The 17,666-nt window shown below is 47.7% G+C and overlaps 1 protein-coding gene across 2 annotated transcripts; it reads right to left on the reverse strand.

Annotated features, from left to right (window-relative positions):
* Positions 1-11,984: 11,984 nt before the first annotated feature.
* On the reverse strand, positions 11,985-16,911 carry NOBOX (NOBOX oogenesis homeobox). Of its 2 annotated transcripts, XM_088018578.1 has the most exons (8): positions 16,875-16,911; positions 15,445-15,990; positions 14,921-15,027; positions 14,462-14,574; positions 14,104-14,189; positions 13,630-13,861; positions 12,989-13,293; positions 11,985-12,286 (listed from the first exon to the last, which is right to left on the reverse strand). In XM_088018578.1, exons 1-8 carry the CDS (start codon positions 16,909-16,911, stop codon positions 11,985-11,987), a joined length of 1,728 nt encoding a protein of 575 aa, XP_087874704.1. The 2 variants fall into 2 exon arrangements, with proteins under 2 accessions (XP_087874704.1, XP_087874706.1); XM_088018580.1 differs by lacking the exon at positions 15,445-15,990.
* Between the last annotated feature and the right edge of the window lie 755 nt (positions 16,912-17,666).

Consider the following 17,666-nt stretch of genomic DNA (forward strand, 5'->3'; position numbering starts at 1 on the left):
TTCCCAGCTATTTCATCCTCTTTGTGAAAAGCAGCATGTATAATGGAAGAGTCCTAGAAACCCAAGTCAAGAGACCACCTCCACTTACTGCACTGCCATGATTCAGCCTGTCCATGTCTCAGTTTCCTTAAATGTAAAAGACAGGATTGGACCAGTCCTATCCAACTGCCAAATAAGATTCTCTATCTCCTACTGGATTGCCTTTCTCAGTTGAGGAGCGTCACTCTATGTTAATTCTCATATAGAGCCCTCAATACAATAGTATAGTCATCTTTTAAGCTGGATCATTATAGTCCTTCCCTGGACATTCTACTGCTCTGTTTCATTTTTAGGAAGCCCAGAAGTAGAATTGCATTGCCGCTTTGTGCAAAGGTAAGAATAATACGATAAGCTTTGTCCTATACCCACTTGATGATACCGCACGATAGTATCACATTGGTAACACATTTTGTTTTCTGTTCATCCTAAAATGTAAGTTAGCTTGCTTAATTTTTAGAAAAGTTATCACTATAGTAACTGGGATGGGACTAATATTCATTTATCCTAAACAAGTTAACACTACTAAAAAATCTAAAATGGGGATGGTTTTAGAGAAGTTCAGTTGAAGTAGTCACTATTTTCATAAAGCCAGCTTTTTGTTATTAATATATGATATAATATGTATATATTGTATGTAAACTAACAAGTGGTGCTCCAATAATAATTAATATAATCCAAATTATTTGTTCAAACCAGCATTTGAATACTGGCCATATGGCTCAAACAGAGCTATATCCAACCTTATATTTTATAGGCAAATTCTCCCTTATTTTCCCAAAGAGGTAAAATGAAAACTTCTGAATGATACACAGGCAAATAACTTTTTTTGGTTGAATGACTGTTTCTTTGTGTGAAGTTGCTAAGGCTTTCTGAGTGCCTTTGAAGCTGACATCTGTAAGACTGAAACTGTCTTTAGATATTTAATATGTATTCATTTCATTGGGTTACTCTTCCCCCTAATCCAGGAAATTAAAAGACAATTGGCTTCTCCCTGTCTTTAGATCCTTGGTTTTAAAAACAAAAATGAAACAAACAAGAACTTAGATATGAGTCATCTCTACTCAGTTGAATTTCTAAATTTCCTATACTTTGGGTTTTAGAGAACTGGGTACAGTTCTACTTAATTGTTTCTTCTTTCTTTGGATTTCTGAATTTAACTCAACTTATTCTTTAATTCTGATTGGCATCACTGTCTTAGAAACAGCAATTTCTTGTAAGAGATTGTGAAAATAACCATTTACCAACACTTTTTGGACAGAATGGCATTTGAGGCATGTATGAATATACAGTGTTTTGGTTCGGGGGTGGTTTTTTTTTTTTTTTTTTTTAAGCAAAACCATGCCCAAGGGTAGTGTCTTCAGGAGAGATCAACAGTAGTTCTTTATGGTCCCTTTCTGAATTGTAACACGCTTGGAGCTTAGCATCACATAGATTTATGCTGAATTATTTCCTTCGTGCCCTTGACCACATTGAATTTCCATCTGTCACTTTTACCAGTAACACAGCTTAGCTCTTCCTTAAAGTTTATTTTCACTATCAACTTTTCACTTACAGTTAACTATGATCTTAAGATTTTTATTGTGTGCCATTTGCTCTGTCATGGTCATTTATAATGATTTTAGTAATATCAGCCTACATGTTAATATCTGGAAGGCTCACGGTTTGAGATGTAGTTATTTCCCCTAATTTTGTTTTCTTTCTGTCTCTTAAACAACTACTACATCCATGATTCAAAGCAAAATGGCTTTTGGTCCCATAATGACTGATTTAAAAAAATTTTTTTTTTTTTTTTTTTTTTTTTTTAGTCTTTGGACTAGGAGTTGTCTAAAAGCCTTTGAAAAATCTAAAGGAAATTATACTCTCTGGCTCCCCTTCTTTCATACATATATTTATCCCCTTGACATGAGCCCAGTTTTCTTTGGGATCTCACGTTGCTCTACCCATAGTAGACTGTATGCTTTTAAGTATTAAGCGCTACTCCCCTTATCATGGCCTCTTCTGGTTAAGGAAGTTAAATTAGAAATCCAGTATTTTGGTATAGTGGCCCTTTACAGACACACCTGTTTCTCACCCACCCACCCTAAGACACATCGTTAAGACTTGTGTGCATGTTTGTATGTGGTTTTTCAAACCCCTGTATTAATGTGTTTTGGTGGTGGTGATTTGGTTCTATCACTAACAGGCTCAGTGACCCTAGAGCTGCATTTGCTGTAAACATGACTCGGTAGCTACATGATTACAGCAACTCCAAAGCTGTTGTTTAATGTAATCTTTAAACTCTGAAATCACGTGTGCAGGGAGGCCAAAGGTTACAGGCAAATGAGCTAAAGAGGAACCGATGCCAAACTCAAGTCATGATTCAAATGTGCTGAGAACATTCTCTGTACTTAAAAGTTTTTGACCCACTTCCTCCAACCCTCCCATTTTAAATGGCAATTACGGAGTGGGCATTTCTCTAGCCTATTCCTCAGAAGAGGGTGAGGCAAAAGCATCCATTCATTCTGCTGAATTCCCCGGGAGGATTGCAAAAACGAGGCTCCAGGCACAAAGAAGACTGGGGAATGCAGGTGAGTGGATGAGGGTGTTTATTCTTTCTGGGTGGCCTGTGAACAGGGAATGTGTGGAGGAAAGGAGCTGGGTTGGTGTGTGCTATAAACGTTTTCCAAGCTGGTGAAGGAGCTCCAAGGGAGTGACTACTGATCCCTGCTGCTTGGAGGATGAGTCATGGGCCTGAGGGCAGAGCCTGCTACAGGGAGGGGCCTGAGTCTGGCCCACAGAGTTCCCCAGGAGCACCAGTGAGCAGATAAATATTTTCCTGGCAGTTTAACCAGGCCTCTCAGAGGGCAATTATCTCTGAACAATGCAGATGGAAATTCAGAAGGAGAGTGGGAGCCGAGTCACTTTATTCCACTTCATTCCAGAGGTTCTAAGTCGGCTCACAGACCAGGGGGCTCCGAAACACCAGGGAGAAAGTTCATACTCCTCTGGAAAGGGTGGCTGTGAGCAACAGACCATGAGTTACTGTGGTAGAGTCCACGAGGTCAGCAAGAGACTTTCACCATCAGAGAAGTAGACAGTCCAAGGGAGAGAAAGGAAAATGCAAAAGGCAGAGGAAGGAGGGACCCTTGGATGGGACTCTTCCAGCCACTTCTAGAGGGTTTTCTTACTGAGATCGATTTGTGGTGAGGATGAGAGACTTATCCATTGTTGGAGTCAAAAGAACCCTAAAGATCTTTGTGTCTCACACCCTTACTTGTCTCATTGGAGCCTGCAGAGGGGAGATGATTTGCCTGCTATCGCACAGCCAGTTACCGACTGTGGATCAGCACAGCCCAGGGTTCATCTCTAGGATTTAAGCAAATATCTGCTGAGCTTGTGCTCCTTACAAAAGGTTGAAGGTGACTTGCCATAAAATGCAAGGATTGAGTAAACAGAGTATGTGTGGGCAGATTATTTTGGGGACAGGAGGAGGAGGTGGTGCTCAGACTTGTGGAATTGTTAGTAGCCAGATTTGGTGATGGAACTGAGCTGGGCCAGGCAACAGACTGTAACATAGATAAGGTGTGGTTTTCATAACTGTTTATCATCCTAGCACAGCAGGGCCTTGAAGAAATGAAGGGTTTCAGGAGCGCACATGCACACATGCGTGTGTGTGTGTGTGTGTAAAGAGGTGGCTGTTTAGGGTAGGAGAGGACACAAGAGGATCTTTACTAAAAGATGAAATTCATATAGAAATTCATGGGCTTTCTCCTTGAAATAAAATAAAACTGGCTTTAACAAACGGGGAAAAGAGATGGAATTTTCCAGTTGAAAATCAAGAAAAATGAATATCTAAAATATTTTTTTAAAAACATTGGTCCTTTAAATTGGTGCTGGGGACATTTTTTTTATTCACTGGGTGTGAAAATGTACCTGATTTCACCAGTTCAATTAGGAGTTAAAGGAATTAATAGAAAAGTCAAACTGAATAATGAGCAAGAAGGGGAAATAAACAAGTGGACAAATAGGAATGCTTGGAAACCTAAGATGCTTATTATTGTTGGAAGTTCTCAGTGGGTGCCTAAAAACAGATTGCAGTCCTGGCAAGCTGCAGGAATATGGCTTGGGACAAGGGTGCCAAGCTGGAGAGAAGGATGCACTGGATAGAAGTTGATGAAAGGGATGACATAAGCTGCAATCGGGTGAAAGGGTACCAGAAAGGACCATGGGATCTCTGTGGGTGGGAATTCCATTCTCAGATAATAAAACCGTGGCAGAGGAATGTACTTGAGGCAACTTGACCAGAGTAATGAGACTGAGAGACAAGTAAAATGTGAAAGCTACAAACGAAGACGCAGAGGCTACAATGTGGAGGGAGGAACCGGCTCCTCTGGACTTTTGTATCTTGTCAGTCACACTCCTAGATGCCTGGGCGCTAAGACCCGGAGTCAACTTGACATTCTCTCCTCCCTGCCCACACAGTCAAATTCCGTTAATTGATTCATAGCATCACTCACACTGTTTCCTTCTTGTTCCCCTGCCACTGTTTTAGTCTCGACGCCAAATTCCTGGACGCTGGAGTGACTTTCCCGCTGGTCTTTCTACTCCCAAACTTTTGACTGCGAACTTCCTGGAGGAATGTGGTATGACAATCTTAAATTTGACAGTGTCTGCCACATAATAAGGCTTATCAGAGCCAGATACAACCTGGCATCCAGCTCCCACGGTACCCCCACACTCTGCCCCTTACACGCCCTTCACTTCGCTCTCTGCCTGCTCTGTCCACACATTCCAGCGCCCTTTCCAGTTTGGGAAGATGCGGCTTCCTGTTTGCTTTCAACTGCGGCTCTTCTCCCACCTCTCCCTGCAGGGCTCTCAAGTCAAACTAAACACTTCTGAATCTTTACATCATTTAAATGCAGACTTTGGATCTATGGAAGGATCTGATTCTAAATCTAATCCAGGTTACACACATTGTTGGATTGTGCTCTCCCCACCTTCTGACTTCCTTTGTGTCTCCCTCTAAAATGATCAAAATACATCGCTTCTTGAAGCTGGCGCCCCCTGACATAGGTTTACATCCTGTCCAAAATGTATTTCTTTTGCAACTTTGGGCAAATATTTAAACCTAAGCCTCAGATTTTCACCTGTCGAATGAGTAATAGCTTCCAAGATCCTTGTGAAATGAAATTCCCCATTAGAGAGCTAGGTACACAGTAAGTGCTCAATAAATGGTTACCATCATCATTAGTATTTTGTCTGAGGACCAGTTTCTGGGCAAAGTAAGTAAGCTCTTTCAATTCCTCATGTGATCTTGTAAAGTGTGCAAACACACAGAGTTATCTATCATTAATAGCTTTTTACCCATGAAGGCTCTGTCAATTTTTTACATATGTTGGCATTCAGAAAGCAAGACTCTTACTTGCATTTAGTGAAGTGGAAACTAAATAACATAAGAGTTCTCTCTAGACTTGGTTGCGGTATTCTTAGAAAATCACTTAAACCTCGGTGTCCTCTGTGAATTGGGATAATTATATATATTGTGCACAATTATTTTTCCTACCTCCTTTCTAGACCTACTGACCCAGTTGGGCTTTTGATCTTTGCCCATTCAACACCTCTTCCAGATCTTCCCACCCCCACTTTTAGGCCATTCCTTATCTTCCTCAATGCCACCTTTTCTTCTGCCCCATTCTCCTGCTCTTCTTCGGTGTTTCCATGAGTCCACCCTAAGACCACTTCCTCCCATGCTTCGTGCTGTGCCATTTTGTGTGGTGTCTGGACCTCAGCTAGCATTTTCTATGCTGAAAAGGTCCTGTAGTTGCCATAGGCCCTTTAGTTCCTGTCTCTGTCACAGACCCTGGGTCCATATTTTTCTCCTCAGACACATCCACCCAGATACACACAGGCGCTTCCACCACAGCTCCCCCAAACACAGCAGTCTCCCTGTCCCCAGCTTGGCTCCTGGCGCGTTATTTCCTTTCTCACCTGACAACATTCCTTAGTTGAAAAGGTCTCTGTCCTCTTCCTTTTTGCTCTGATTCCTTTTAATGAGTTGCCCATCATATCACACTGATTCTGGCTCTTAAACATCTCTCCGATCGGACCCTCTCCTGTCTCCACGCGACCTACTCTCAGCTCTCGCCCCTCACTTGGATTAACTCAATTGGCCTTGTCTGGTTTCCCTGCATCTCCTCTCTGAGCCCTCTGATCCTGTTCTCCATTCGTCTTTCTAAAACACAAATCTGGGCAAGTCATGCCCATGAGGTACAACTGTGGTTGCCTCTAACTGACCAAAGAACACAGCTCCGAGGTCTTAGTGTCGTACTTGCAGCTTTTCCCACTCCTCCTTACCGGCCTCCTCCTCCACCACCGCCCCCTGTTGGCCACTCCTACATGCACACCCAGCCTCTCTGAACTCCCAATCTCGCGGGCCTTACACTGACTATACTTCTGCCCAACATCCCCCTTCCTGCCTTCTCTGCTTACCCAAATTCTACTCTTCCTTCAGGAGTTAAGGCCTTGGACTCTGAAGCTTTCTCAGCCCCAGCAGACATGGCTGCTTCCTCTTGTGGATTCCATCGAGCTTTGTCCTTATGGACAGCCCTGCACAGCTCTGTCCTCCTGCATTGTAATGGTCCTCCCCAGTAAGAGTGTCTGTTTCTGAAAGTCGGGAAGACATTTCATTTACCTTTTGTGCTCACCCAATACTGTAGGTGCTTGTAAACCCCACTGAATGACAGAATAGATGTCCCTGCCTTTATTTCTCAGGACTTTGTTATGAAACTCAAATAAGAGGGTATTTCTGAAAGAACAGTATAAACTAAACACAAATGTAAGAACCCTAAATCTCCCAGACTGTCTGTCTGTACTAAAAGAACACCCCTTCGAGGTGGGTGAAGGTGTTTCATTTCCAGGAAATCGGACTTCTTCTTTTTTTTAATTTGTAATCCCATTTTTCATTGTTATGTTAATCACCATACATGACATCATTAGTTTTTGATGTAGTGTTCCATGATTCATTGTTTGTGCATAACACCCAGTGCTCCACGCAGAACGTGCCCTCTTTAATACCCATCACCAGGCTAACCCATCCCCCCCTCCCCTCTAGAACCCTCAGTTTGTTTTTCGGAGTCCGTCCTCTCTCATGGTTCGTCTCCCCCTCCGACTTACTCCCCTTCATTCTTCCCCTCCTGCTATCTTCTTCCTCTTTTTTTTTCTTAACATATATTGCATTATTTGTTTCAGAAGTACAGATCTGTGATTCAACAGTCAGACTTATTCTTAATTAGTCAAGACCATTTAAGACTTGGAGTAGAATCATCAAAAGCCAAACTGTCTTTTTCAGCTGATTTTTATGTACTCTTCTTATGCAAATGATGTTAAAATATAACAGTCAAAAATAAATTCTAATGCACTATCTCAGAAATATACAAATAATAGGAAAAAATTAGCTAACAGGAACAGAAAATAATAGGACTCCAAGAGATTTTATAGTGTTTTTAGACCCACGTGGAGCCTGTATGGAGAGTTATAATGGCGGGCGGGAGGGGGCTGCTAAATGAACCGGGTTCCTACAGTGAACCCAGGACTGCTCAGGAGCCTGAGACGCAAGAATGCAGAGTAGAGAGCGGGAGGTCTCCTGGACAGACTTTGAACTGTGAAGCTCTCATGGACATAGATGTCCTTAGCACAGCGCTACAACTAGGGCTGCCAAATTTAGCAAATAAAAATACAAAACACCCAAATATTGCAGGAAGCATACTGACACTAAAAAATTATTTGTTGTTGGTCTGCAATTGAAATTTAACTGGACAGCTAATATTTTATCTGGCAAACCAAGCTGCAACCCAAATGACATTAATATCTTTGAACCTGATATTAGTGGCTCTAGGGTATTTTGGAGAAAAAATTAGCATGGGCTTTCTGACTATAAACAACCAGAAGACTGGTGGTAGATTGCCATCTAGTGGAAATTTTGTGATAGTGACGGCTTAAATTGGAAGGATAGGCTTTTTCCTGGAGTCTTCAAGGAAGGATTGTGCTCTGGCCCAGTGCAAAGCCCTGAGGTTGCTGCGCGGCGGCCGGGGTGGGGGGTGGGGCGGAATGATGATGTCAGGAGGACAAGGGTGCCGTGGGGGGAGGCGAGGTAGGAGGAATGCTGAGATGCGGCCGGCCCCTTGATCTAAGGAGAGGAGCACCTGACCTTGGCTCTCCAGAATGCACACTTTCTCCTGCATTCCAGCCAAAACCAAAACAAAAGCCAGGGCTAACTGTAAGAGGCACCATATCCTTCCAGATGAGGATGGCTCAGACGGATGTGGAACTATGAAAAATATGTTTCTACAGATGTGATCACAATTATAATGAACGAAAGAAGTCCTGCAAAAGGTAACGGAGTGGCTACAAGTTCAGATTTTAAAAGGACTGAAAAGACGTAAATATTAAAAGGCAGACATTCTGGAATTCCAAGGATAATCTCTCTAAGTGTGAAGCCCAGAAGCAGTTCCATGCTGCAAAACATGCGAAAGTCCACTACTAACAATAACATTAGCCATGATGACAATAAATCAAACTGGGAACAGGAGGAACAGGGAGAGGACAAACATACTCCTTGAGGCAGATGTTATAACGTCAACATGTAATGCAGAGAAAGCAGAAGCACTTGACTCTTATTGTAGCTGGTCTTCTCCAGAAAGAATGATATTCTAGAAATTTAAAAACTTGGACCAAAAACATAAGACGATCTTAAAACCCAAACACAGTCTTCTAGCCGATTTAAATAATTCTAGATTTTTTTTCTGGAGTAGAACAGGCGAGGATCTCGAGGATTTAATAGAGGCAATTATCCTAATTTTTAAAGGCATGATTTGTAGAAGCCAAAGAAGAATAAATTTAATGTGTAATTGTCATAAATTTCTAGAAGAGACTATTGAAAGATGTTAGATAAAAAATAATCGTGAAAGACAATCAGTGTCTCCTAAGATAAGCCATGCCAAACTAATCTTATTTACTATGTTGTTAGGTTTACAAGAATATCAAATCATTAGAGTGCTATGAAGAGAATATGTTTTGATTTTAGTGAGCCATACAGCACAGTTTTTTCCCAAAATGTGTTTTCAAAATCCTGGAGATAACAAAGGATGGCCCTGGATGATAGTATAGTTGAGGATTTGTAGCCAGTTTAACTTTCAGCCCAAAAATGTGCTCATTAAGGGAGTATTTTCAAGAAGGGATGTCAAAATGTTCTGTAGTTACTTGTTTACTAATGATTATTAAATCGAGAAAACATACTGATCAAATTTGCAGGGAGCAAAATTGCAAACAAGGTATAGCAGGATTCCAAATCATCTTAACAAACTCAATAATGGGTTACAATTAACCAAATGAGACTGAACAATGTATATTTTTGTCTATTTAGATTCAAAAATATCAATTCTCCAAATACAAAGTAAGAGAGAATGATTTTAAAACAGTTTCTATTAAAATGACCTAGGGGTCATAGCTGACAATAAGTTTGGGACCAAGAATGGGGACCTTGGGGACCAAATGGCTGGGGGGAAAAAAATCCAATTCCTCTCCAGACAACAATAGAAAAGAGTGTCCTTTCTGAGGGAGGCGACAGTCACACTGTACAATGCAGTGGGCCAGACTGCATTAAAGTCAAGTGCAGTTCTGGCACCCTCTTAAAAGGAATATCCATAAGGTCCTCTTCATCTGAAGAGAAGCATGCAAGCTGGTAAGGAGCCTAGAGAGCAAGCCGCGGGAGGGCAAAGCTTAGAGGGATGACACACGGTCCTCATATTTTTCGATAGATTTATTCTTTGTAAGCACATGGAAAGCAAAACTCAGATCAATTAAACAATAATGACTTCTTCCTAGCAGAAGAACAGAACTCAATAATAATTAGAGCTTTCAGAAATTCTGTGGCCGCTTGTGTAGGCGAGTTAGCCCGCCACCTCTGTCACCTGCAACTGGAAAATCAGGACTCAGTGATCATCTGTGGTGGCATAGAGGAGACTCCGGGGTTTGTCAGGAGGTTGGACTTGTCAGCTTGTCAGTTTTCTTCTTCTAGGATTCTACACTTCTAATAACTTTTCACCATTTTCTCTGTTTGGTCTATCATTTCTTAGTTCTCATTTTATTTTTAGTCCGCCATTAGAATATGTAACACTTTTTAGCCAAGTGTTGCAGGTAGGCATAGACTTTTTTTTTTTTAAAGATCTTATTTATTTGAGAGAGAGAGAGAGAGAGAGAGAGAGAGAGCACCAGCAGAGGGGAGGGGCAGAGGGAGAGGGAGAAGCAGGCTCCCAATAGGGACCCTGACACAGGGCTCGATCCCAGGGTCCTGGGATCATGACCTGGGCTGAAGGCAGATGCTTAATCGACTGAGCCACCCAGGCGCCCCAGGCATAGACCTTGAAGTCCATTTCCCTCCAGTTCTTGGCTTTAGATGTCAACACTGTTGCATTTGCTCCATACTCCCTTGCTTCTAATCTGAGTGGCAGGAGCCTGAACCAATTAAGAGCTGGTGGGGAAAATACCCAGCCACCCACAGGGCTTGGAAAGCAACGGAACATTGTGGTGGCTTTTGGAAAGAGCGGAACAGTAGCATGTGATTGACCGGTGAGAACCCTCCATCTTTCCCCCTTAATGTCTGCTTTTAGGCTGCTCATGCCATGACCTTATGGGACAGAATGTGAAAACAAAAGAAATTTGTGAAATGTATACTTTAAAAGACCCAGATATGTGTAACACAAGTCCTTTCATATTTCAATGTACACATTCTAATCCCTAAATTAAGGCTGTTGATGCCTGTTGCGATCCTCGAGTGGGAGGAAGCGATAACCACTAGGACAGCAGAGCAGAGCTACCATGGTCCATAAAACCCTAGAGATGCACACATAGGTGTTCTTGTGTACCCAAGAAGTTTCTTCTCCATTTCCAAATATTTTGCCGAAATTTTTAGTTCTTATGAGTCATGACTCTAGAACTATTATGACGAACATAAGTTAACAACTACTTAATACAAGTTTTTTTGGGGGGAAAAAGTGTATTTTTCCATAATCATAGCATTTGGAGGTCCAGAATGGTACAGACATACACACTCACCAAATGCAGTGATGTAGTTTGAATCAATGGCCCTGAAATCCTAGCTATTTGGGCACTGTAGGGCCATCAGATGTGGGGTGCTAAATATTATACACACACACACACGAACATTCTCTTCTTGGTGCTCCCACTCCTCATTCCTACACCTCTCCGCCCCCCCCTAAAAAAAACCCAGAGCTTTGGAAGAATGAGTTGTGGTTCACAATGCTAAAGACTTGACCTAAAATATCCCTGAGTGTCTCTTGTCATCCTATCCCTCCAGGGAATTCGAGAGAGAGGTCCAGGCTCCGATTTGCTCAGGCTCAGTCCTGAGTTTGGAAATAGAACATGACTTAATGCCAGGACGAGAGACAAGGCCCAAGATGCCTGATGTCTCCCCCAGCAGGAGAGATGGGCTCATGGAGGATGCCAGCCTCCACGAGATCATGCCAGAAGGAGAACTTGCCCGGGAGAGCTAGCACTGCATCCAACAACCGGTCAGCTGAGTGGAAGGCAGTGAAAGAAATGCAGCTTTTAATTAGTGAGTGGGGAGACACATAATTACTGAGAGAAACCCAAGAGTAAACTCGTTTACTGCTTACAACAGACACTGGCTCATTTGTCTGGCAAGGAAAGGAAACATAAACTTACAAAGAATTCAGAAGTCATAGGGACCATTCTTTCTCTCAGGGCTGCCATACAGGGGTGTGGAGGAAAGGGTGGGGCCGGCCCTCATCCTTCTCAAATCAGGTCCGGCAAGGTGAGCCCACAGCGGGGGGGAACGTCTGACTTCCACCCCAGTCAACAGAGTCCACAGTCCTTCCTAACACTGCTGTCTCCTCTCCCACCCACCCATCCACTCCTTGGCACCACGACTAGGGGCCACAGCTGTTCTTGTCTTCCTCTCGGACCTCCTGGGGCACTGAGGGCTCCTCCACAGAGGTGGCAGGCTGCTCCTCTTGGGCCTTGCCAAGGAAGGGCCCCGTTCCTGGTCTGGCCGCTTCGGGCAGCTGGGTGGCACCTGGTGAAGGCTGCCTGCTCACAGCCGGAGCGTAGGGGGCTGGGAACAGATCCGGGAAGAAGCCATCACCTCCGGGGGGCTGCCCCAGGGCTTGTGGACAGAAGGGACCAGAGAAAGGCAGTTCTGGCAAGCAGAGGTCATTCCAAGGGGCCGGACCTGTGGAGTCAAAGAGTGCAGGAAAGATGAGACAGGATTAAGGGTACCCACCAGAGCGGAACATACTCTGTGACAGACTCCCCGCCGCCTCCCACAGAAACACAGCTTAGGAACCCAGTGCGGGTGAAGTACTAGCACCAGGAGCTCCCCCACAGGACCGGGTGTGCTCCTGACTCGAGGTTCTGTGGTTTGGTAGCATCGACACAGAGAGGCCTGTGGGTCAGGCCAGTGCCCCCTCTCGTGGGCAGCAGGGAGACTCGGAATGGACGGTACACATCTTTCCTTGCTTCTAATGGAATTTAGTCTTACTGTGATGGTTGCGCCCAGATTTCAGAGGTCCGGGTGGCCTGTCAGAATGCTCAGGTCAGCTGCCATTTACTCTGTGTATTTCCCTCATACTGTTTCTCCCTATTTTTTCTAACCCTCAGCAAGTCCCTCCCTGCTAGAGGAATACTATTCCCATTTTAGAGTCCGGGGAAACTGAGACTCAGCAAAGCTGGGAGTGGCTGAGCTGGACTTAAAACTCCAGTTTTTGTAACTCTGCTCTGCAGCTCCCCAAAGAGACCCAAAGAGCTTCGTAAAGCCAACCAGGGCCACGGAGAGGGGATGCGCTCACCGCCTGCCATTCAGCCAGGGAGGCTCCCTGCCCCTTCTCACCTTCCTGGGTCACAATGGGCACCTTCTTGTCCAGCCCCAACTCACCCACGTTCCCAGCAGGTGGCTGCAGCACCATCTGCCCTGATGGGGGGCCGGGGAAGTAGCCCTGAGAGGGACCCACACTGGGGCCGTAAGGTGATGTGAAGAGGGAGTCATCCGGCAGCGGAGGCATCAGGGAGTGGGGTGTGGGGAAGGGGAAGGCGTGCAGGTAGGAAAACTGGGGCTGAGGTGGTTGGTAAAGCTGGCTCTGCGGAGCCTGGGAGAATGGGAATGGCCCTGGCTGGGGGCTCTGCTGGTAATCCTGGGGTTCCAGTTCTTCCAGGTATGAACAGGTGGATGGTGGGGTGACACTGTGGGGGACAAAGGAGTATTTTGTGAGGCTCAGGGGTAGCTTCCTCCCTGTGACCACACAGTAGGTGAGTCCCTACCCATATCTCCATGACCCCAGACTTGCCTCTTCCCCTTCTTTCTCTTTCTGTTCCTGGCTTCGCACCTTCTTTCCTACTTTTTTGCTGGGATAGTCTAGACCTTTCCCACCTCAAATCTACGTAAGCTTTTAATCCTCATCACAATTAGGACTCCTTGCTTCTCTCAGCTAACCCCCCCCCCCACCCCGCTAGATCTATCTTTTCTCCTTCTACACCCTCCCAAGATAACTCAGGTGACCACCCCATCAGGCTCCATACCTTGTCCCCCAGGACCCACAGGGGCCATCTTTGTGACTGTTGTCACTGACAGGAGTATCCAGCAGCAGAGGCATCGTTTGGGGGGTAAGGACAGGGCCCAGGGGAAAAGGAAGGTTGACTCTTCGAACAGGTGGGGGGCTGAAGAGTGGTGGGGTCACTGCCACCCTTTGAGTATTCTCACTCTGTTCGGTTGGGGCCAGAGTCTGGTCAGAGGTCAGCAGCATGGGGGGCTCTAGGAACCAAAGTCAAAGAGGGTTACAAAGCTAAGAAAATGGGGAGGCAGATTTGGGATTATGGATGGTTAGAAGTGTGCCATGCCCAGTTCCCCTTGAATAGGCCCCACTGGACCAAAACCCTAGAGATCACTGGCCCACCTTCCCATCTATCTAGAAAGGACTCTGTCTTTCCAGCTGCCGTTCCCCACCCCACCCCCCTACCCCCACACACATAACCCTCAGAAGATGGTCAGCTTACCTGTAAGAGTATCTAGAGGGGGCTCCTGAGGGAAGGTACCAGGCTCTGGGGCCAGGGACACAGAAGGTGGCAGCTCAGTTGCCGAGCTGGAGGCAGGCAGAGTGAAGACTGTAGCCCTAGTGTCCCTAGATGTAGACCAGGGCTTCAGTGCAGGGAAAGGGACACCAGAGTCCCAAACACTGCCTTCCTGCAAGACCCTGGCAACTTCCCGACCTCCTCCATCCAAAGTCTAAGTATCAGCCAAGAATTCCAGCCCTCATGGCCAACTTTCCAACACTCTCTCCTTCTAGATCCTAGGAGCCCAGCTTAGAGCCCACTTCCTACTTATGGGGATGAGATCCAGGAGGAGAAGTTCTACCTGCACTGACTGCTGGCAGGGGTAGGGGCAGGGCCTGCAGGACTGCCCTTGTTCTCCTTCCCATTCAGCTTCTCCACTTTTCGCCACTTTGCCCGGCGATTCTGGAACCACACCTGTAGGGGAGAGACCCTTGAAGAGTTCCAGAAGCTCGGCTGAGACTATGACTCAGGCTCTGATTGTTGCACAATGAGCTGGATGACTTTAGGAGGTCACTTTACCACTTGGCTTCTGACGCCTTTCTCTGCAAGAATAGTTTTATGACAAGATTCATCTAGATAGCTCTGAGGTATTTTCCTCTTCTAATCTGAGGCGGTAGCAACATGGAAATAGGCAGGAACACAGCCAGATCTAAGACCTAACCTCGGCCCCTAAAGGGAGATGCTGAGCACTTGCTGTGCTCAAGAGTTCCAGCTGCTGGTTTCTCCTCCACCCTGAGACCCGTTGGCCAACGCCCTTTACCATGATTCGTTGGGGGGTGACCCCCACCGTCTGGGCAATCTCCCGGCGCTTATCGCTGTCTGGGTAGTGGTCTTCTTGAAAGATCCTTTCTAGCTCCTCCAGCTGGTCTGGAAGGAGAAGAAACTTGCATGAGGACAAACAGTGATGTGGCAGCAGAGGAGAAAGACAGATGCCTTCCAGACAAGACCATTGTCCCCAACCCAAGGGTCTTCCCAGAGCCTTGCAACTAAGTTTCCCATTGGGCTGGAGGCTTCTCTCGCTCTCCTGGGCTTTGTGGCAGGGAACTGTGTGGTGTTTACTTTCCTGCTCTTTCTAACCTGGTCCCAACATCGCTTTCTGATGAGGCAACCCATTGAGGGTCACAGGGTGTGGCCCTGCCACAGGTCAAGAGAGGATTCAGGACAAGGGGATGTACAAATTACCCACACTGTAATCTCCTGGGGCTACTGTGTTCTCTGTTGAGCCCACATTTCCCAGAGATGACACCAGCTCTCCTAGATTGTCTCTCACCTTCAGGGACTCACCTGAGCGGTATAGGGTCCGAGTCTTTTTCCGAACTTGGCAGGTCACTTCCGGGGTCCTCTTCTGATCTGTGTTTTGGCTGTTCTGAGCCAATGTGCTGAGGAGGTTGGCCAGATGGCAGGGCCCCCGGCCTGACCCACAAGGCACTAGGTTGTGTGTGGCATGGGCCGAGTTAATGACACCAGGAGATGATGCGGAGGCCAGACCCCCGACACTGGGCGTTTTCTGCTTACTGGAGGCTGGAGAGTAAGACCTCTTCCCTGGCTTTGCCTCTCTCACTGGGAAGGAACAGCCTTCCTCAGGAGGCTGGGGTCTAGGTGGGGCCATAACTGTGTCTCTGGGGAGAGTCCCAGAGCCAGATGGCTGGCTCCCCCTCCCAGTATCTGCCCCAGCTGCTTCTCCAGGGGCCTCTGATGGCGGCTTCTCCCCAGCGACCTGGCGGGAGGGGGGCAGTTCCTCACTTGGGGCATCCCGAGTGTGGGGGGCTGGACTCTGCAGCAGTTCCTCCTCTGGCCCAGCAGCCAGGGGCTTGCCTCCACCTTCCTGGCCTGTGGGGAACAGCACCCACTGACCTCAGCCCCAGGGAGAAGGAAGAGCCTGGCCTTAGAGGACTGCTGCTTCCTGCTCTGCCGCCAGTTTCCCGTTTGGCCTCAAGCTTTCATTTGTCCACTCGACAAAGAGGGTAATAATTCTGTTTACCGTTCTTAGAGCTTGGCTATTGTAACCATCGAATTAGATAATCCACTGCTTTGAAAAATGTGAGCAGATATATGCACCCATGAGGGGGCCTGAGCTCACATACATAGCTGGTAGGAGAGCAGTCCTACTTCCGGGGGTGGGGGGTGTGCTTACTTTCTGGGAGTTGTCTGGGTCTTTTCCCCCCAGACTTACCCCCAGGAATGTGAGTCAAGGATCAGGAATCTGTTGAGGCATTTCTAAGGGACAAACGGTGAAGCTGGGAGCGCACTGGGAGAGGGAGATTGACAGCCTGCTGTTTCTAAGACTGGATCTTGTCCCTGCGCAGACAGAGGCATTATTGCGTAGAGCAGGGACGAAGACAGGCTGGCTGGTGGTATGAGGAAGGAGAGCGGGCGGGGGACACTTTGGGTTTCCAGCATTTTAGGCGAGCTTGTAGCCTAGCGAACCTGGCACGTAGTAGGTGCTCAATGACCGTGACATATCAGAGAGCTAGGCCTTGGCAGGAAAGGGGACGGGTGTCGGAACCCAGAGGAGAAGGGTCCTGGGGCTCCCCGGTCGGCGTGCAGGGAGGCGGGAACCTCAAGGATGGAGGGCGCACGGTGCCGGGCCTCCCTCACACCCCGCGGCACCGCCAGCCCCTCGGCCCACCCCGACCCCGAAGTCACCCGACCCGGGCCGCGTGGCCAGGGGCCGCCCCGCCGGCGTCAGCCTCCCAAGCCCGCCCCGCGCTCACCCCGCGGCTCCGGGCAGGGCTCCTGGGTGGGTTCCATGGCCAGGGCTCACGCAGCCGCCGAGACCGGCGGGGCTGCCCTCGCGCGGCCTAATGAAGCCTCGCCGGCGGGCAGGTGTGCAGGGGCCTCCCGGGCCCTGGGGAGCCCGAGCCCGCGCCCCTCACCCCGCCGCCAGGGCGAGGCCCACCCGGGCGGGAAGCGCGTGGGGCAGCTGCAGGGCCGCGCGGGCCTGGGGGCCGCCCCGCCCCCTCGGGCCCAGGTGTGCGGCCCGCCGCCCCTCCCCTCAGCCGCAGCTCCCGGAGCGGGGCCGCCCGGCCTCCCAGGGCTGGCGACAGTCGTGCCCCCCACCTCCGCCCGGGGACCGGCCCTTCCGTGCTAGCGGGGGGAAGGCCACTCTGGAGCAACGAATCAAGGGAGCCCCACACGTTGGGCTCGCTGAAGCTTCTCCAGGCCTCAAGCTGAAGGAGCCCCCAAGACGCCTCCCGACTCGAAGGTCCCGAGCGCCCAGAGCTGGCCGCGGGACACGGCGAGCAGGCTGAAGGAGCCGGCGCCGCCAGGTAAGCTGCGCGAGGACAGGGCGCTCAGGGCCGCGGGGTACCCCGCCAGGAGCCATAGCGGGCCCAGGGTTCCTGGGCATTCCTCTCCGTACTTGAGGTCCCAGTTTGATTCTCTGAGAATGCCTGGGAGCCTCCTAAGGGAGCTCTCACAGGGGTGATGCTTATCATTCCTGGTTCATAGCACGTTTCTTGCCTTTAAACAAAGTTTTACAGAATTTAAAATTCTCATTGCCGCCT

The sequence above is a fragment of the Eumetopias jubatus genome, unplaced genomic scaffold, assembly GCF_037043125.1.
Source record: "Eumetopias jubatus isolate StellerSeaLion01/CBP00866 unplaced genomic scaffold, mEumJub1_p1.0 scaffold_14, whole genome shotgun sequence".
Taxonomy (NCBI): Eukaryota; Metazoa; Chordata; class Mammalia; order Carnivora; family Otariidae; genus Eumetopias; species Eumetopias jubatus.